The 21,587-nt window shown below is 37.3% G+C and overlaps 1 protein-coding gene across 1 annotated transcript in view; it reads right to left on the bottom strand.

The window, feature by feature from the left end:
* Positions 1 to 21,587, bottom strand: part of COL25A1 (collagen type XXV alpha 1 chain) — a 476,840-nt gene that overhangs the window by 41,694 nt on the left and 413,559 nt on the right. Inside the window, exons 19-23 of the mRNA XM_055086170.1 lie at positions 8,743 to 8,805; positions 4,653 to 4,721; positions 3,804 to 3,848; positions 2,206 to 2,250; positions 917 to 994 (exon numbers count right to left, since the gene is read on the bottom strand). Coding sequence (XP_054942145.1) covers positions 917 to 994; positions 2,206 to 2,250; positions 3,804 to 3,848; positions 4,653 to 4,721; positions 8,743 to 8,805 — 300 coding nt within the window. The remainder of the gene's footprint in view (positions 1 to 916; positions 995 to 2,205; positions 2,251 to 3,803; positions 3,849 to 4,652; positions 4,722 to 8,742; positions 8,806 to 21,587) is intronic.

Raw genomic sequence — 21,587 nt, forward strand, 5'->3', positions numbered from 1 at the left:
CAGACCTGGAGGTGAAAGATTTGGAAGGCATCATGTGAAAGAACACAAAGGGAGTGATTGTACCAAGAAAAGATCAGAGACTTGAGAATACCCCAAATTAGGGGGTGGACAGAGAAATTGGAAATACTGAAATAGAGTGGATCCATCAAAGAAGAAAACTGGAAGAAATGACAGTAGAAGGTTGGATAAACCAGAAAAAAAGAGTTTCAAAAGGAAGGTGGTTTCGTATAATGTCACGTAAAAGTCAAGAGTGATGAGTACCATGGGCTTGACCTAGAGGTTATTGTTGACCTTGATAAGAGAAATTTCAACAAATAATGGTACAAGCTACAACACAGGAGTCTAAGTATGAAGAGGATAAATAGGAAGCAAAGGTGATGGAGACAAGCCACACAGTCTATGGCTTTTTATTAACAGAAGAAAAAGAATTGAACAGGAGGAGTAGCAAGAAATCCCTATAAAAGACTTACTATGTGCTGGGCACTCTCCTAAGTGTATAATACATACTTAGTCATCTACTCACAACAACCCTAGCTCATGCACTTAGTAAGCAAGAGGTTTGAACCCAGGCAGCTCAAACTCCAGAGCCACAGGGCTCTTAATGGCTTTGCTAGGTTCACGTATCAAGCAAGGAGACAAAGCTTGGCAAAACCAGTACAAGATTTAAGATAAGACTGACTAAAGCACATCTGAAGGGAGAAGGGAAAGAGAAGGAAAGATTGAAAAATGCTAGGAAATAAAGAGGATAAACTGGGGCAGGGAGAAGAAGATGGGTTCAGGAGATCAGGGAGAAGGTGTGCTTTGCACAGTGGAGCCCTCTGAGATCTGAGGAGGGGGGTGGAAGCTGATATTTACACACATTCCAAGGGTCTCATCAGTGTCACTGTCTGTGTCAGGGCAGGGAGCAGTCACTTGCCTGCAAGGCTTCGTGGAGGTTGCCGTTGTAGTCTATGATCTCGGTGGCTCCTTGATCTCCCTTTTGACCAGGTGGACCCTATGAAAAAATCAGCCAGGAGAACATCATGGGGGTTAGGCTAGGATGAAGAAGGGACTGTGGCGAAAACAGAAATAGCAGCAAACATCTCTCTCTGACCATCGATTCCCGACTAAGGCCCAAATGTACTTTAGAATAAATAATCACGTTCGAAGTTGGTCCTTATTTCATTTTTTTTTTTTTTTTTTTTTTTTGTGGTATGCGGGCCTCCCTCTGTTGCGACCTCTCCCGTTGCGGAGCGCAGGCTCCGGACGCGCAGGCTCAGCGGCCATGGCTCACGGGCCCAGCCGCTCCGCGGCATGTGGGATCCTCCCAGACCGGGGCGCGAACCCGGTTCCCCTGCATCGGCAGGCGGACGCGCAACCACTGCGCCACCAGGGAAGCCCATGTCCTTATTTCAAAGGAGGCAAACTACTTCTAACTTCCTGTCTGTGGTAGGTTAAATATATTAAATTGGATAAAAAAGAAATACAATTCAATCTCAAAAGCTGTCTCCTAAAAATTATAACGTGTAGGCTAATCTGATTTGACTTGCAAAATTTTGTCGGCTTTATATTTATTAAAGCAACTCCTGACCTATTTCTCCTCATCTACACCTCATAGATTGCTTCTTCATTTTTTAAGAAGATGGAACACTGTACTGTAGGAAATGCTTGGCTCTCCTAACAGGAATAGAATTCCATTAAAATGGAAGCAAATAGGGAACAAATATATATATATATATATATTTTTTGAACAGTACCTATAAGGAGGGAACAAATATTTTTAAGATGTCTATCCTACTCAGTAGCTGTGCCACTGAATTTCCATCAGTCATGTCCTAATTCCCTGCCTGTGCTTTAAAAAGGTTCTGAAAATATGGACTATTGCTTTCTTTTTAATTGAGTTAATTGAAAAGTGGAAAGTTCTATTAGGTGGATGGCTATGGGGTCGCCATTGCTCATTTGGCAGAGGGGAAGTAGATAGAGAGAGTTCCTTAGACCTTCTCCTTATGGGCTTATCTTACGTGTTCCGGTCTACATACTCAGTGCTCCTGGTGACTACAATGAAAAATAAGAAGAAAGGGGGGAGTAGCAGGAATAGTCACAGTAGTCTACGTCCAGTGCTATTGTTGGGTATTATTAGTCCAAGTGCCTTGTGAAAAGCCACATAGACACGCACTTCAAATCTAGGCTTGTTGGAGGCCAAAAGAGTAGATGAGACACACTCACCCTTGGTCCCAGGGCTCCAGAGTCTCCTTTGTCTCCATGGTCACCCTTTTCCCAGTGAACAGAGAAGAAAACCAAGTTAGTAGTGAGGCCAACAGTCCAGAAATATCTCAAATCTAAGGATGTATTTAATACCATACAGCAACACTTTTAATATGAACTTCTGAAGTGGAAAATAACAACTAGAAATACAATAACCACTGACATGGCAAATGCTTCTTTAAGATGCCCCCCAAAGTGAATTAAACTTCCCCCTTCAGATGACAGAGTATCTTGAAACAACAATACATATGGTAACTTGCTTCCTAGGGATCTTGAAAAGCAAAGCAAGTGGTTTCTATGACACCCAAAGTAAGAGTTTACCTCTCTGAGCTATGTTCTTGCCTGTATATGAAGAGATTTGGGGGCAAGGGGGAAAAGAGCCAACCAATTAATTGGGTTGTCTGTTCTCTGAGAAGAAGAAGTGTAGATAATAAGGACAAGGAAGGAAGAGAGATCAATGGATAGCTCATTCTAGGGAGATTTAGGAGGGAATGGTCAAGAGCTGGGCCTCCCTCTGATGATGAGGATCTAAGGAAAAGTTTTTCTATAGGTATAGGTCTCTTAGCCCTCAGAAAGTGCTGAAGTGGACAGCAGCTAGCTGGACCAGGTTGGCGGGGCTGAAGGTCAAGATCTGGGCAAACACAGCTTTCTCTTTTTTTCAATGCAATATGAAAAGTCTCTAAATGTCCATTTATGGTGTGATGACTACCTCCCATCCCCGCCAAGAGACACCAGGAATCATCTAAACCTCAAACTGCAAATGCATCACTGAGAACACTCAAAATTTTCAGAAGTCTAAACAGAAATTTTGGAGAAGAGATTTGAACCTGTGTAGATTTGAAGGTTCTTTAAAATAGCCTAAAATTTACAGGGCCCTTTTCCTAAATAGAATTCAAAGCATTTCTATGTGTCTTTCTACAGATTCTTATAAACTGGATAAGGACCAATGAAGATGAGAAGGAAAATGGATTATAATTTTTCTATCCACATTATGCTAATAACATTGACCATAATAATAAAATTTTGCTATGAATGGGGGATTATTAATTTCTGCTGTTTTCCTCATTTTCCACATTATTAGCATGATTAATAACATGATTAATAGCATGATTCTGCTAGTAGTATATAGATTATTGCAGGTACTATATAAAGAGCATGATAAAGGAGAGAATTTCAATTAGTGGTGAAATTTTAATGGAATGAAGGGAGTCAACTGACTTAAAAGCAAAGTATAATCTGAACATTTATCACAAAGATGGCCAAGAAATAAAAAATAAGATTATACTGTATATAATTTAAGTAAAGTACTTAATTTTTTCCAAATAAGCTATACATATACAACAGGAAATACAATTTCTCATAAAGAATGGTCTGAAGCACAGGAACACAGAAGCAAACAAGATGAAACAAACCAACTGTTCTGAGATATCATTATAGGGATGAAATTACTGCAACCCCAGTGTGTGAAAGAGTTTAATCCAAAACATGATTCTCTGTGGAAGAGGCACATGTTACATGACGGCCTCATGTTACATTAAAATGGTTACCCGGTTACTGACCTTTGACCCCTTTGGGCCTCTAGTTCCTGATTCACCTTGTTTCCCCTATTATAGAAGAATATGAAGATGAAAAAGAGAAAATCACAGAGGGAGATAAGAACAGAAAAACAAGAAATTAGCAGTGACTCAGAATAATAAAGAAAAATGGAAACACTTTATTTTAACTGCCTCAATATATGACTCTATATAATGTAGGCTGTTACAACACTGAACATAAGTATTATCACTGTATCATTAGTTCACTCCCTGGTCTCTCCACCAACCTTCATGCCATTATAATTCTGAAGACTGCCCACCCATCAGCGGATGGGAAGAGTTCTGTGCCTAATTCTCATTAGTCTCAACAGTGTTTGCATAAATTTCCTTTTCATCAAAGAGTAAATCATTTCCTGTGTCTCTAGGATGGGTTATTAAAATAAAGTGTTACCATACTAGTTTGCAGGAAGTTTAGAGGAATAGATTGAACAGTCAAATAAATCCTTAGCTCTCATATTTTCAAGGTGTTACACACCATCAAATTACCATAGAAACTAACACAGCACGGATCGACATTTTCCTCAGCAGGTTTTAATATACATCGAGTGGTAAGGTGTTAGTGTGACAGTACCTCCTGATTTATATTTGGATGTGTTATTAATTTGTTGACTGAACAGAACAGAGTAAACTGGAAAAGTTGAATTGTAAAACCCTTTTTAGAAAATAACGAATTGGTGTGAATTTCAATGAATTATTTGTGATTTTGGCTGTTTTAATACCCTTGAAAAATTTTATTTTAGTTGCATGTTCTAAAGTAAGTGGCAATCATTTCCAAACCAGAGAATGTTGTTTTCCAGTGTGAGAATAACTGACCTTTGGTCCAGGGGCTCCAGGCTCCCCTCGATCCCCTCTTCCAGGATGCCCTGTGTCCCCACGGTCGCCCTGTCACAAATCGCAAAATAGGTAAATGGTGCCCCCATTACCCCCAGCTAGTCCCTGTAGGTTAACGAGTGAGTTAATAAAATCAAAGAAAGCAGAAAGTTACTATTTATTTACCACATACTCGGCATTGTATTAACCTCAACATGGATTATCTCATTTAATAATCAAAATAATTATTCAACGTTTGCATTTTCATTCCCGTTTTATAGACAAGGAAATGGTTTGGTAAATACCTGTCAGATACCTATGCTGGTAAATGGAAAGACTCTTTTTTTTTTTTTTTTGGCCGCGCCCTATGTGGGATCATAGTTCCGCGACCAGGGATCGAACCCGTGCTCCCTGCATTGGAAGCTCGGAGTCTTAACCACTGGACTGCTAGGGAAGTCCCAGAAAGACCTTTAAAGGGAATTGATAAGGGCCATCATTAATACCTCACAACAGGCATGGACATAGTTTTCAGACTGCAGCAACTTTTTAAGATCTTCCGAAGCATGGCAAAATGGCTAAGTGCCAAGTTTTGTAATTGGATATTCTGGGCTTTACTCCTGGCTCTGGAATACTTACCAGTTCTGTGTTTTGGGGAAAGTTAGTTAAGTTCTGAAAGCCTCAGTTTCCTCTGTAAAATGGAGAAAATTAGAGTACTGGTTTCATAACCTAGAAATGGAAAGTGCTTGGCATGGTACAAGATCCATAGGTGTTACAGCTTTTACTATACTTATAGCTCTGGGAAGGATGAGCATGGTCACTGCCCACAGGGAGCTAGTGCTCTAGTTAGATAAGATCCACATGAACAAAATAGTTAAGAGTTAAGGAGTAATGTAAGGCCATATGTGAGAGAAGAAGAGACTCCACAGGGTTTTCAATGGTCCAGCAGATTGACTTCCTTTTGGTGAGACTTGGGTCATGTCCTGAAGGATGGGATAGGGTGTATATTATAAATATCTCTGTTTATAACTGTGCTATTGATGAGTGCAGGAACTGCACACAACACTTTACATGCATTATCCTATCTAATCCTCAGGACAAATGAGAAAGGTGTTAGTATCCATAGTCTACAGATGAGGAAACTGAAGCTCAGAGAGGTTAAATAACTTGCCCAAAGCCTTTAACGTGGGAGAGCTGTAATTTAGAACTGACTGTAGTCAATCTTCAATTTTTGCATAAATGTTTTTGTATGTAAATCTTTTGCACATCTCTGGTCATATTCTTAGGATAAATTCCTACTAGGCAAATGGCTGTGTCAAAAAGTAGAAACATTTTAAAAGCTAGCTAATCGCCCTTCAGGAAGATGGTGCTGTTTTACACCCCCTGAACACAGACTTGAGAGTGTTCAACTTCCTGCACGATGGGTAGAATTTCAATAATCAAACAAGTTTGGATTTCTGGTGATGGTATGTTTATGGATGAGGGAGGCACCCTTCTCACTGAAAGACTGATTCATCTTGGAAAGGAAAAGAAAATAGGATTTGGATCTGTTATGGGTGATGTAGGGCTTTAAATTCCAAGATCTTTGTCTGTATCATGCCCACCGTGGGAAGCCTTTGTGGTTTTGCAGAGGAGGTGGGATAGATTAGGGTCAGGATAAAGAAGACTCAGTAGGTTTCTCAGCATGAACCAAAAGGGAGTGGGACAATGGAGGGGTTGGGAGAAAGACAAGGGACTTGATTGGATGCAGGAGATGGAAAAGGTGCTCCAGAAGGGATTTTCCAGGGATGAGAGACTGAAGCTCTTTTGCTGGTATATGGAATTTTTATTTAAATATGTATATACCATGTTTGGTGTTGCTCTTAATATTTTACAGAAGAATTCTAAAATGGTAACTATAATCTTATTTTAGAGAAAAACAAAAATTTTAGAAAATCATTTCTCTGTACCAGAGTAGTGGAGTCTATATATGTTTACTTAGAATCACTTATTATCATCATGCCCCTAATCAGTTGCTTATTACTCTCTCTCTGGAATTACATTACATATTTGTTTACTTTTTTCTTTTCTTCCACCCCTTTCTTACACATATTACAGTGTAAGCTTCAGTAGAGACTGTTTTTGTTGCATTTATTCCCCATTCTCAAATACTAGAAAAATGTCTGGCAAAAAATGTGTTGAATTCATGAATAAACAGTATTATACAAAGTATTCTAAATTATTCAAAATAAAGTTCTATTTCTTTAGACTGATGCAGGTTTCTCTCAGGCGCTATACAGATGCTGAGAATACAGCAGTACATAAAACAGATTTTTAGGTGCAATTATACGTCTTTCTTCATTATGATCTCTCTTCACTGTGTTGGGGATAAAATATGAGGACTTAGTTTATTTTTAAAATCTGAATTTACTGGTACAAATCCAGACTGCCTACGCAACCGGTAAAAGACTAGTGTTCGGCTGAAAGAGATTTTTAAATAATCATGACTTTTCCATTATGATACCAATTTCATGTTAGATAGGTAATTCAGCTGAAAATTAACTTCAGAATATTGTTAAATGAATTTCTTATTCACATCCCTTCTTGTGGAAATACAAAACAGTTACAGTCCAGTCTTTACTTTTATTGGGAGTTCAGAGTAGTATCTGTTATAAAAGTATCTGTTCTGTAAAATCAGGCTGGGTTCTTCATGGGCAGTAATTAATGTTGATTTTATGGCTCTACATCCGGATTTTTTTGACTGTGGAATAGTTTAAAATAAGTGAACAAAAGAAAATATATTTAGGGATGAACTCTACACTCCACAGTCTGTGTTTCTCCTATTTTCCCTTGTTTAGCAAACAAAATGCCACAAACATTTAGAGATCATGTTCATGCCTGGTCCTCTCCAGCACTGACCAGGTTTCCCGTTTCTTTGTGCTTATCCACAAAGCAATCCTCTTTCTCTACCTGGTTCTGAGGCTGCAAGCCTGAATAAATACAAGAGTTCTGACATGAACACAGAATGCTCATTATTCTTTTGTTCTGGCTCTTTTTATTCCAGAAAGTGCATTTCTTGTGTAAATCTGTTCAGGCTAAAACAGGCTTTCCTCATATTTTGTTAATAAGCTTGACAGCTCATTATGTGAAAAAGAAATTGCTGAGAAAACAGCAATTTTACAAAAATTCGAAGGAGTTTTAGTCTCCCTTTAGGCCACACATAGTTTCCATTTACTAGGATTAGAGTTATTTTCTCTTGACCAGCAGAAATGAGGACTCCTCTGTCAGAACAAACCATGAACATATTTCTCCAGCTCTTGGAAATCATCCTGGCTTATTTCTGGTGAATGCAATACACATTGAGGCAAAACTGCTATGGTTTAAAAATAAAAGAAAGTAGTTTGATCTAATTTTGATCCTTCTTTGATTCATGAGTTTGTCATGAATAAAGTTCCATCCTCAGAGCTGTGCCTTTTTATGTCTTACTGGGTAGATAAAAAGGAAACTATGGCTCTGACTGTATCCACAGCAACATAGTTTTTTATATGGCAGCATATAGATTTTGCTTTTAGGGCCCTCTCTCAGGTTGCCAAGTGGAAGATCATGAGATGGTTTTCATTACAGAATCTTTCTGCAGACGTTATTCAGGATGGATCCTTTTGGGATGAGACACTTAGGAATCTATATGACATCAGTACTTGCCTTTGAAATCTAGGGAGTGATGGGGGAATAGCAATAATGTTTGATTTATGCGTATGTCTTAAAATGGGTAACGAGGAGCAGGAGTTAATGAGTTCTACCTCTCCTCTTCAGAATTCCCTCACTTTTCCATATGGCCCGGAGACTGATAGCATCGTATCAATTTAGGTACAATTTGGGGGACAACTGGAGCAATGAATGTATTCCACCATCCTGTTGTTTTGCCTAAGGCTTTCTGGAATTAACTTCCTATTATTCTATTTAACATGGTATTCCCATTAGAAGTGTTAGGAATAGGTGCTAAGCTGCTTTAGTTCTCCATTAGGCAAAAATATCTGGTCACCTAAGTAACATAATGGACTAAAAATATATGACAAAAAATTTCAGAAAGGAAGGAAGGGAAAAACACTACGTTTACCTTTGTTCCTGGTAACCCTGGTAAGCCTGGTTCTCCTTGAGGACCAATGAAACCTGGTTCTCCCTTTAAAAAAATGGGCATATGAGATTATTACATATTTGACAGTAAATGTGTAAAGTTAAACTGATTTCCTTCTACTGGGATTTTACTCCTTTGATTGTATATAGCTTTCTTGCTGAGATCCAGCTACTAACTATAAAATTAATCAGAACTGGTTTTGATCAGCGACAGTACTTTGAGCAAAGCTTTGGAGGAGCTTGAGAAAGTAAAGTGACAAAGAAACCAGACAAATGCCTTTACAATTTCCTTTCTCATCTGTTGTCCAGTGCTTCTTATCATTTACCAAATCAAGATCCATTATGTTAGGGTGGATGTGGTAGGTAGCCTCTAAGATGGGCCTCAGTGATCCCACCTCCTGGTATTCAATGCCTTTGTGTAACCCCTCTGCTTGAGTGTGCACTGGATTTACTGAGTCATATCTAATGAACAGAATATGGCAGAAGTAATGGGATATCACTTCTGAGACTAAGTTATAAAAAGACGGTGGCTTCCATCCTGGGGACTCTTGCTTGTTCTCTCTCACTTGGATCAACTTGCTTTCTGGAAAACAAGCTTCCATGAGCAGCCCTATGGAGAGGTTCCCATGGTGAGGACCAAGGTCTGCCAACAGCCACATGTGTGAACTTGGGAGCAGATGCTCCACCCCAGTAGAGTCTTCAGATGAGATCACAGCCCTGGCTGACAGCTTGACTGCATCCTCATGGGAGACATTGAGACAGAGGTACCCAGCTGAGCCATGCTCAAATTCTTGTTCCTCCAGAAGTGTGAGAGGATTGTTGTTTTAAGCCACTCCCATTTGGGGGGCTTGTATGGTAGGCAGCAACTGATAACTGATACAGTGGGTGTGGCTAGGGAAGAGATTCAGTAATGTTCAGATGGAAAGCAAAAAATCTCTTCTTGCCCAGACTCAAAATCTCTTCTCTACCACCTGGAGGAAACCCAGTTGTGGTATAATAAAAAATATATATTTGGTCTTGTTCCTGGTTCCTAAAACCTTTGGAATTTCCTGAGTAATAAGAGTAACAGGAGCATGTTTTGTTACTCTTAAGGAGCCCCTTTCAAACATATCTGAGTTTATGCTAATGGAGTGACTATGGTGGGCCCCTAGATAGCTTCAGGGTCAGGGCTATGATAAGAAGGTTGGAACTTTCAACCTTTCCCCTCCTTTCACCATCTCCAGAGAGGGAGATGGGGATTGAGTTTAATCACCAATGACCAATGCTTTAATCAATCATGCCTACATAATGGAACTTTCATAAAACTTCCAAATCAGTGGGGACTAGAGAGCTTCTGAGCTGATGAACACATCCATGTGCTGGCAGGGTGGTGCCCCCCAACTCCACGGGGACAGAGGCTCCTGCCCTCAGGACACTTTTGACTTCACCCATTGTACCTCTCCATTTGGCTGCTCATTTTAATCTTTTATAACAAACTGTAATGGTAAGTATGGTATATTCCTGAATTCTGTGAGTCACTGTAGCAAATTATCAAACTTGAGTGGGGGTGGTGGCAGAGGGTGGCTGTGAGGACCCTGGAATCTGTAGCCAAGTCAGACATAAGTCCAGGTAAGGGGGAGGGGGGGAGGTGGGTGGTACTTGTAATTGGGGTCTGAAGTGAGGGCAGTCTTGTGGGACTGAACCCTTAAACCTATGGAATCTGATGCTAACCCTACCCAAAGCAATCTACAGATTCAATGCAATCCCTATAAAACTACCACTGGCAATTTTTACAGAACTAGAAAATAGTAATATCCCTAATAAACATCCAGGCCCACAAGGGAGACAGAACTGTAAACAAATAAATTAAAATAATATATAAGAAGTGCTTAGTAAGATTGTATACCAGGAACAGAGGCAGTACAGAGGAAGGAATGATTAACTGTCTGTCTATACTCTTCCTGTCATCTTCAGACCATACTACAAAGCTATGGTAATCAAGACAGTATGGTACTGGCACAAAAACAGAAATATAGATCAATGGAACAGGATAGAAAGCCCAGAGATAAACCCACACGCAATAGGATTGAATTGTAGGACACGCAGTTGGTGTCAGAGAATCAGAGGTGGAGAACTGGTGTTGGAAAAGACACCAGGTGTTTGGCATCAGAAAACACCTGACACCAGTGTTCACATATAAACTATAAAGTTTTATTTTCTTCTTAACAACGTGAGCTCAAATGTAAAAGTCGAACTTCCTGAAATCTATAACGAAGTTTTAAAGCAAAGAAAAACAAAACAAAAACATAATGCCTCTGTTCCCATGTTTTCTGGAATTTGTTTGTTTATTTGTTTCCCCCCATTGGATTATTTCTGGAGCAGTAGCTAATGTTGTTTGATATGTTTGATTTTTTTCTAAGGTAGCTATATTTCAACATTTGTTTTTCGGAGCTGAGCAGGAAGATACAGAGAGGATGTTTGATAAGAAGTGTTAGAGTGTCATGAAATATTTCTGCAATAGTGATTTTTTAAAATATGCTGTATAAAACCTTGGTGTTGGGCAGGGAACAAAAGGATATCAGCACCGAAAAATGTGCTGAACAGTGATAAATAACTGATGGATTATCTCTAGCTCTTATGCTCATGGTACTGCTTTAAGAAAATAAAAAGTGTAGGGGAATGGATACTTTAGGTTTATTGTTTGTGAAATTTCTATAACTCTGTTCTACCTGTCTCCATACCTTTACATATAACGGAGAGGAAAATCTGAACAAATAATTTTGGATCAATCTCTTAATCGTCTAAAATGAAAATCAACTATATTCAGAAAAATCAATGATGACCATTCTATTTCTTGTAAAAAAAATTTAACTTGTTATTTTAAAGAAAAAACATAAGAAGTATACTTACTTACAAGTAAGACATTTCTCCCAATAAAATGATTTATACAAATATATAAATATTCCCTCTCCACCCTCAAGTAAAAAGCTGTATTAAAGTTCATGTGTATCATTAGTAACAACTTACTGTCATGAAAATATAATGCAAGTTAATAGGTGGGAAGTTTAAAGGTAGACAAGACTCTTGCAAATCTTCAAGTAGAAATAAAATGATTTCACTGTTAGCAAAGCAAATAGAAGCACCGTTAAAGCATACTAATAAAAGAGAAGAAAAAAGAGTAAATGTTGCAAAAATGTATTTCTTATTTAGGTTAGTGTTTAGTTTATAAAAAGTTGAAGCATGCAGTTTCATAAGTCACACATAAATAAAAAAGGCTTTGTGATCTCAGTGACCAAAGTGTTTTTTCTTCCTTTTTAAAAACATTAATATATTTAAGTTCTCCTGAGTTAAATGGATAGCAATTTCCTTTACACAGAATGTTCAGGGTGAAAATTTTTATTTCAAGATATAAAATTAGCAATGCATTGGACACTCAACAATTTTAGCATTATTAATACTGGCTTATTTTAAAGGCTTTGAGTGTGATTAGTGGTACTTTATCATGCCACTCTAAGAAAGCATCTACCATCTCGATACATTCATTTCTTATTTCAATTTATTCAAGGGGAACAATTAGCATACTTAACTTTAGGATCACAGCTTTATGTTTATTTAATGCCAGAGCTCTCAATTACTTTAGAGACATTGTCTCCATCCTGTCTATATCTTGGCAGGATTGGGAGGAAATAATCATTGGTCTCTTTTCTGTCTCAGGCTTGAAAGACAATTATTGAAATAAGGCATAAATATGTCTACTCATGGTCTTGAGCTGGTTGGATTGTTTCTTACCTTCCTAGACTTATACAAGAGGTTTTTAGAGTGCCTTTTCACTTACCCTTATTAGTGTACAGAGTAGGAAAGATTGATTCATTGATATGGTTTCAGATTTCACATTGCACCTAACCTTTAAGTTGAAAATACTACTTGTAGAGTTTGGGGTAGTATCAAAAAAAAGAATAACACAATTTCATGGAAAGGCTATTAAAATAATCTTCCCTTGTCCAATTACATATCTGTATGAGCCTGGTTTTTCTTCATATGCTTTAACCAAGACAACAAATTGCAACAGATTGAATGCAGAAGCAGATATGAGAATCCAGCTGCCGTCTATTAAGCCAGACATCGAAGATATTTGGAAAAAAAAAAAAGACAACAATGCCATTCTTCCTGCTAATTTTTTGTTTGTTTTGTAAAATTCAGTTGTGTTTCATAAAAATGTTATTTAATTAACATATAATGGGTTGTTTAAATTTCTGTTTTAATATCTAATACAGACATATCAATAGGTATAACCTACATAAATAAAAACTCCTTCAATCCTAATTTTTAAGTGTGTAATAGGGTTTTGAGGTTAAATCTTTGAGAACTGTTGGTACAAAGGTACAGAATGGAGTTAAAGCCTGGCTTTGCAGGCTGTGATCCTGAGGTGCCAAATAATGAAAGATTCTGGTGTCATTAAGGGGTGACTTAGTCAAGACTTATTGGATAATTCAAGCAAAGTGCTTAGCACCACCTCCAGAACAAAGTAAGTAAACAATAAATGTTACTGTTGTTCTTATCTTATAGGCTCAAAAATGCTAGCTATCATTATTATTATTAGTGGTAGTAGTATTATAACACCTCTGCAGCTAATTAGTGATATACATGGTGACTTCTTGATTCTTTACAACCGGTATGGGGTTATACTCAATACCTCCTCAACTCCTTTCAAGAAGTAACCCTAAATTTTCTCATGTGACTATATCATCATTTTATGAGACAATATCCATCTGCCAGAGCATTTAGGATTGCAAAACGAAAAGTGTGTAAGGTAGAGAAATGACAGGTTTACTAAGAATGAGTTTCTTTCTGTGAGAAAGGGAAAGGAGAAAATGGTCATACCTATTAAATTTCCTTAAATAAATGTAATCCTTAAAAAAAAAACTTGCCTCTTTGGCAAGGATTGATGTAGAGTTTAAAGGTCCTAGAATTTCCTAAAATGTCTAGGAGAAAGGCTATGACAACCTATGGTTCTACAAATACTTTAATGTGATTAAAAGAATAAGCAAGTGGTTAATCCACTTTAGTCACAGTTCTAGTTAACCAGGATAGAGGAAAGAGACTGAGTCAAAGGAAGGTAGGGGAAAGCAGCTGAAATGTGATTCAAACACAAAATACTTCTGCAAAATCTTTTTTTGAAGTAAATCAAACCACACAAAAATGAGGTTACCTAATTTTTCAGGACAATACACAGGAGAAGTAACTATTTTTATTGGACTGTATGATGCGTCTCAGAGCCGTTTTTACATAGCTAGTCTCATAATCAATGGGAAATAGGAGATTGCTAAATTGGAAGTTATTCACACATATTTTCTGAATAGACAAGGTGGGGGAGAGATGCAATAGAGGAAATTGGAACTATAATGGAACTAAGCTCTTATAATACTTTTAATTAAGGAACAATTAGAGGTAGAGTTTTTTTCTTTTTCTTATTTACAAGGCAATTACCCAAATTAGAAAACCCAGTTATAATTTGAGTGAGCCATTGTTGGAATAACATGGGAACATAAGGCAGGGATCCTTTGAAAAGGGCAGATGCTGGCTGTCATAGTTAGGGAAACGTGGATTTATACAGGTAAGCAGCAAGTAAAATAGCTCTACCATTAAAGTGAAAACACTAAAATATGACCTTTTCTGAAACAATATTTATCTTTTCAGTATGATGTGTTAGTGCTTTTTTAAAAAATGACAACCAAAAAATGGCTAAGAAAAATGAAGGAAAGGCAGAGGCATTAAACATTGGTTTGTCATGAATACCAAGGCACCGATCAATAGCATAAGAATAAGTTAAGAACACTAATTACTTCACAGCCACTTTAATCTGTTTTTCTTATATATATCTCATTTCATATATATATGCATTCTAAATTTTCCTTCACCTCTCTACCTAGTCACTCGCTATCTCGAGTGAGATAGCATTTTAGGTTTTTACTTTTCTTATCATTGAGAACAAGATTACAAAGTTAATTGGGATTCCATTCATACTGGAGTTGTTGATCCTGTGTGGAAGGAAAGCAAAAGAGTGAAAGCAACCAACTAGCCGGGAGACAAGACAAGAGGAGAGGAAGAATGGAGAGGGGCAAGCATCTTAAAATGTCCTGTTGCTCTACCATGACCAGAAGAATTAAACCCAGGATAATCTGCTATTTTTGTTGTTGTTTTGTCTTCACTGGTCCTGGCAATGTCCAACTAGATCTACCCTTATGACAAATGGAAAAATATAAACAATGAAATATCTAACTCTTAAAATAAATACAGAGCTGTGATTTAACCAAAGCCTGGAAATAAGAAAATACACAACACTGTTTATCAGAACCCTTAAAACAATCCAACGTTTTAATCACTAAAACACAAGTAATGGCTGGCACCAAATTCTGCTACCCAAACCACATGCCTACCAGTGATCAGACGGTTGTCAGAGAAACAGAAATCTCAGCTCTGTTCATGCTACTGCAATATGGCATTGATGCAGCTTCAAATTTCAAAATGAAAATAAAAATGAGGTTTAACTTCTGGTCTTAAATATTACATCTGATTTCTTCCTGAGTTGTTTCATGAGTTTTGTCCTTTGTTTCTTCTCAACATTAATTAATTAGCTCATCACCAATGAGTTAAAAAACTAGGTCTCAGTACCAAGACAATAACATATCTTCCTGTGTTGAGCTGGTAGAAAAGATGAATAATGAAGTGTTTGTGGTTCTGGCAGCTAAACTGGGACTCACGTTGGGAAGAATAAATGCTATTAATTCAGGATAGGGGCTTCCCTGGTGGCGCGGTGGTTGAGAGTCCGCCTGCCGATGCAGGGGACGCGGGTTCGTGCCCCGGTCCGGGAAGATCCCACATGCCGCGGAGCGGCTGGGCCCGTGAGCCGTGGCCGCTGAGCCTGCGCGTCCGGAGCCTGTGCTCCGCAACGGGAGAGGCCACAACAGTGAGAGGCCTGCGTACCGAAAAAAAAAAAAAAAATGCTATTAATTCAGGATAAAGCACAATTAGGTAGGTCTAGTAATAAACTGCTGGGAGCAGCAGCAAACAGACCTATCTGAAAATCTGACACAGGTTTTGCTAATTTGAATGAAAGCTTTAAACAGCCAGGGCACATAAAGATGCAGAAATAAATCTACAAAGAATAGCTATAGATGAAATCAAACGCGTACTTATACATGACCAATTTGGGAAGGCCTAATGGTCTCACACTGATCTTTCCAACTATAGTTAAAGCTTTCAGCAGCCACAACTTTGATCTTGTAGTATAAAGCTCAATGGAAATAAGTCATAGTAACTAATATGGGTGATATTTGAAAAATTATCCTGTTTTTTGCACCAAACAAAAAGTTCCCTTGTTGATTAGAGTGTCAGTATTAGAGTTTATCCCTCTCTCTCTTTCTCTGTTTTCTTTCATAAATTGGCAATATGTACACAGAGAAATGAAGTAAACTACAAGAAGGTTTAGCTATGGGAAGGTGGGATCTATTCACTCTGAAGGAGAAAAGGAAAATGCTACAAAGGTAAGATTTTTGACTGAAGCCACTTTTGCTCAACTCATTTGCTATTACTTAAAAAAAATTTAAACAGCCTATTGAGATAGTTTAAATTCTGTGTATTCTGGCCCCAAACCCCGAAAAGCAAAACAAAAACCCTCCAAATAACTCAAACAATTACCATCTTCACCAACCAAGAAGGCAACAAAACCTGGCCTTCTATATTATAAAAACACAAGGAAAAACTAGGAAGTTCTTTAAAAACATGATCTTTCTGAACTCTAACAATGACCATTAAGTCATTAAGTCTTGGAATTCCATAATAAAATCTGGACTGATTTTTCTTCAAACTCACATTTAATACATGGCAAGAAAGTATTTTAGATGATCTTACTTTATCTTTTAAATGGCTATTGGGACAGTTCACTTAATACTCTGTTGTCAAATCTACATAAAGGATGTCTTTCATATAGGTGAAAAGAGTCATCAAATATGTAGATGGAGTTACTAGTCAAGGTAAGAATGAAGAGGCAGCTTCATTCATACAGAAATGGCTCACCAGGTGTTTCCCTATAAACTTCCAGAACCTACCATCTGTTAAATGGAATAGTGAACAGAAAGTCCTAACTGATTATCTCTTGTCCACAGAAAAATCTCTGGTTTTTCATTTAATACCATTTGTTTTATTTTTATAAGTCATTATCAATTAAAGGAGTAAAAGATATTATTTTTTTAACCTGTCTAAAAAAACCTCTAATATACCAATTTAAACCAAGTCATGCTTTCCATGATATTTATTACCCTGAGCAGATCCAATTTTCATTGCCCAAAAAATAGTACAATGGGGCTTGAAAAATATGTGCTGACTTGCCTGGGTGCTAAAAGCATCACCAATAATTTTGATTAATGTGTCTTGACACTGAATGCATTAACCATACAATATTCTTCTTGCTTAAGGGCTAATTAGAATTCAAGTCAGCATGATACCTACTTTTGAGGATTACAGCAAGAACATTTGTTGTAATAAGAACCTTCAGGCAGCCAGTTTTGGTAATGATTGATTTGTAAAATTATTGAGGGGGAAAAAAAGAATGAAAAAGTAGAGTCTGTCCCCCAAACACTATTTCCCTGAAGGATCACATTTGAGCATAAATTAAAACATCTTGGTGGCTATGATGAAAATGAACTACAACAGCAAGTTTATTTAAAATCCAGAAAACATAAGTTTCTGATTTTTTTTTTAACAGGATTACATCACAAAAGCACAATTGGTGTATTTAGTCAAGGTTTCGTTATGGCTGCTAAAAAATCTCTGATTTCTGGTTGTATGAGTTTCCTAATTGGACTCTTAAACTATTCAACTGCTCAGACGTACTTTGTGCAAGCAGGAAATAATTATAAGTAAAAATAACACAATGCTATCCTTTTAACCAGTATTCTTTTTCTTTTTTCTTTTACAAATTCATTTCACATCCTATGTTACTTCCAAAAACTTTCTTCTGTTATTTTAAAAATGTGATTTGATGTTTCTAAGGAAGGAACCTCATCTCCAGTGTATTTAGAAGATAAGTTTCTATAGATTACTGAGCACTATACTTAATCCTAAGAATGACAAAATAATGTTTCTGCCACCTGTAAAAGTTAGTGCTTATATGATCTAGTGTCAAGGATGATTTTATATGACGAAGTGTAAAGAGTTAGTCACTGAAGAGTTAGTTACTGTCTCCTGATCCTCAAGTTCTTGATCTGAATGTCAAATTTTCACTAATGTGGAAGCCAGAACAAAAATATCAAGCTTTGAGGGAAAATACCATAAAAATTTCTTTGCCACCTAAATGATTTGTTTTTCTGATTTGATGTAATTTTTACTGTATTATGTCTCCCTGTTGTATTCGTTTTAATGTATCAGGTACATCTTTCCCAATTTACTTTCTAAATATGATGAGATACACTGGTAGTCAATGCTGAAAGGAGAAAAACAAGCATTGAAAATTCATATTTGTAAAAAATGTCTTGGGCTGGGCAACACTATGAATGGGGCCTAGAGATTTCCATTATTACATGTCAAGCTTTCCTTTTGCTTTTCCCGTGAAGAGTTGTCGGGAAGGAGAACTAAGACAGTATTTTCATGTCTTATGCGCAGAACGCTGTTTCCTCATCCTTTATCCCTGGAATACATTGGGTTATAGGAAAAGGGGAATAGTGTGATGGCATGTTTCAAGAGAAAATATGTTATCTTACTGCTCTTAAAGGTAACATTCAACCACACTGCAAAGGAGGTTTTAGAATTTAGATCTATTAACCTGCAGGGTGTAAATGGCTTTATGATCTCTAGGTTGAAATGACTCACAGGAGGAAAGACTCTATAGAACAGGTGCATAAACAATGTTTCCAATATTCTGAGCTGCTCCAAGAGAAAGAAATAACAATAGCTAAAATTTATATAGCATGTACTATATGTTTGGCAATATTTTAGGAGCTGCATGTATATTAATTCATTTAATCCTCACAACAACCCTCTGAGTTATGTATAATAATAATTCCCATTTTATAAGGAAACCCAGCACAGAGAGATTATGTAACTTGCCCAGTATCATGATATAGCTTCATAAACTGGTAAGGGGTAGAACCAGGGTCTACACACTGGTGGTCTGGTTCTAAAGACAAGGCTCTTGATCACTGCTCTTCAGGACTTAATTACTAGGGTAATGTAACCATGAAAGGGGTAAGCAATTTTTCAAAATGTATGGAAAGAAAAAAATGTTTAAAACTAGAAACTTTGAATCTTACCCTTTTATGTGATATTGGAAAAGCTAGTCACAATAAAGTTTTACCCATGAAAAATATCTTTAAAGGCTTGTTTATCAAAATAATTTTCTGAGCTCAATTCTTATTCCAGAAGACAAATGTTTGCATGGCACATTGTGCAACGTACAACGTACAATAATTTAATCTTCCCATCTGAGCATCTTAACACTATATGAACCATGAATGCATGAAATAGGAATACCAAATGCTTCCACATGGTTAGAGCACTTTCCAATACTTGTTCAGGAAGCTTAAGAGTAGTTTGAAATTAAGTGATGCCTGTTCTTAGTGACTTTTATGTATGCCGAAGGTATTAGTACTTTTCTCTGAGTGGGACCCTGAGGTGATAGATAGATGAGTCTGCTGTCTGTATTTAGGCACTTTGCTCATTTCCTGAGAGCAGTGTGGAAGGCATGTGGATGCTCATTAAGTTTCCAACCGTTCCCCGAGATCAACAGGTGGCAAATCAAAGCTTCCCTGGTATGTCATGGCTGGTTTCCTCAACATCTTGGAAATAACAGATGGCATTTGCACGCTCTCTGTAGTACCAGCAGATATGGAGATGAATAGCAAGGAAGTATTTCCAAAGCATAAACAAACACACAGGTCTAGGAAAGTTATGACTAATGCTCTTGCTACCACACATTCTAAATCCATATATGGTGGTTTCATCTTTTAAATATTATTACTCATTCAAACTATGGAATCAAGGTTAACTGTCCTGTGGTTAACTACCTAACAGAAGCAAGGTATATTAAAGGAGTAAAGAATATCCCAAGTTAATGAAGCTATATCATAAATGTATAAACTTTTAAATGTACATTTAAAAATATCCAATAACTACTAATGACTATGATGTGTTTTTAAATTGCCTCCTTTACAAAATTACTCAATTACACTGAGCACCTACTACATTCTAGGGCAAGCATATCACTTACATTCTGGACTAGAGAGAGACGACAGAGTTTATTAATCCGAAAGTAGAATCTGTGATTTAAACTGAATACTGGGTAGTTACCCAACAGCACTTGCTAATTACATAGAAAAGTATCTCTAGTTAATGATAGAAAGATTTTTGTCAGTTGATAGCTTTTTCTCACCATAGTCACTAGTCAGGTTAGAAAAACAAAGGAAAGTATCAGTTATAAGATCTTGACAAAATTTGTCTGGCAACATCCCATGAGCCTAGAAATAAAAACATTTACTGGAGGTGGCAAATCACCAACATCTTTCCCAATTTGAAAAAGTTCAGAACCTTCAGACTGGTCCACCGATGACTAGGGAAATGAGCTGGGATATTTTTCACAGTGGAGGACATAAATCAAAGGTAATGAGAACAAATAGTAGTAACTGTAATTGTTTCGTTTGTTTGTTTTGGAGGGAAAAACCCCAATACCTTCCCCCTTATAAACTCTCTCAACAAGAAAGCTCACCCTCAGGAGAAGGGACAACTGGATTTCTACACAGCACTGAGATTCCTGCCTCAGGATCTGGTGCTGGCAGCACAGCCCAGCTAACCTACAAGCGAGCGCTGCAGGAAACCCTGCCCCAGTCCTTCCAAAATGCCCCTCCTTTTAAATGCCTCCCCGCTTACTTATAATGTTACCAGTTTCTTTAAATTAGTGCTGAATTTATTTTTTGTTTTGTTTTCTTTTTTTGCGGTATGCGGGCCTCCCCCTGCTGTGGCCTCTCCCGTTGCGGAGCACAGGCTCCGGACGCGCAGGCTCAGCGGCCATGGCTCACGGGCCCAGCCGCTCCGCGGCATGTGGGATCTTCCCGGACCGGGGCACGAACCTGTATCCCCTTCATCGGCAGGCGGACTCTCAACCACTGCGCCACCAGGGAAGCCCATAGTGCTGAATTTAATGTTCTTAAATTTGTTTTAAAAATCTGTGATTTTCCAAATATCAGTAAAAAGCTTTTTATAAATGTGTGGGATTACTAAGGAACTGCCATAAATTAACTCTGCAGTATGAAATCACATATAATTTATTAAGTTATTTTTGCTAAATATCAAACGATAAGGAAATGACTTTGACTCTTTAGTAAACTGTTGTCATGGAGTGTACTTGTCAGTGAAGAAGCCAAAGACTAAAAATATATTAAAAGGACGTATCTGGACGTCTGTGATACTAATCCGGAAAAATCAAACAAAAAGCAGAACCAAAATTTCTGAGTGCCAACCTGGAATTCATAGCTTTCATGGCTGTTAATTATAACAAATATACTCATAAAATATTATATATGATACCATATGATGTCTGGGAACTCAGTAATTTAATATATTTATTCTAAAATCATATTATTCATGTAACACATTTCAAACACCATCTTCATAAAGCAGCATATACAACCCTCTTACTGAAACTAGGAATATTAATTTTAGAATCATCTAATGTACTCTAGAGATTAGTTCAAAATTCTATAAGATGAGAACAATGTAAAGAAAAATCTACTTGCATTATGTTATTTTATCAAACAGTTCTAGAATTAAAAGAAAAAATTTTTAAATAAGAAGCTGATT

This window comes from Physeter macrocephalus, chromosome 7, assembly GCF_002837175.3.
Source record: "Physeter macrocephalus isolate SW-GA chromosome 7, ASM283717v5, whole genome shotgun sequence".
NCBI classification, from domain to species: domain Eukaryota; kingdom Metazoa; phylum Chordata; class Mammalia; order Artiodactyla; family Physeteridae; genus Physeter; species Physeter macrocephalus.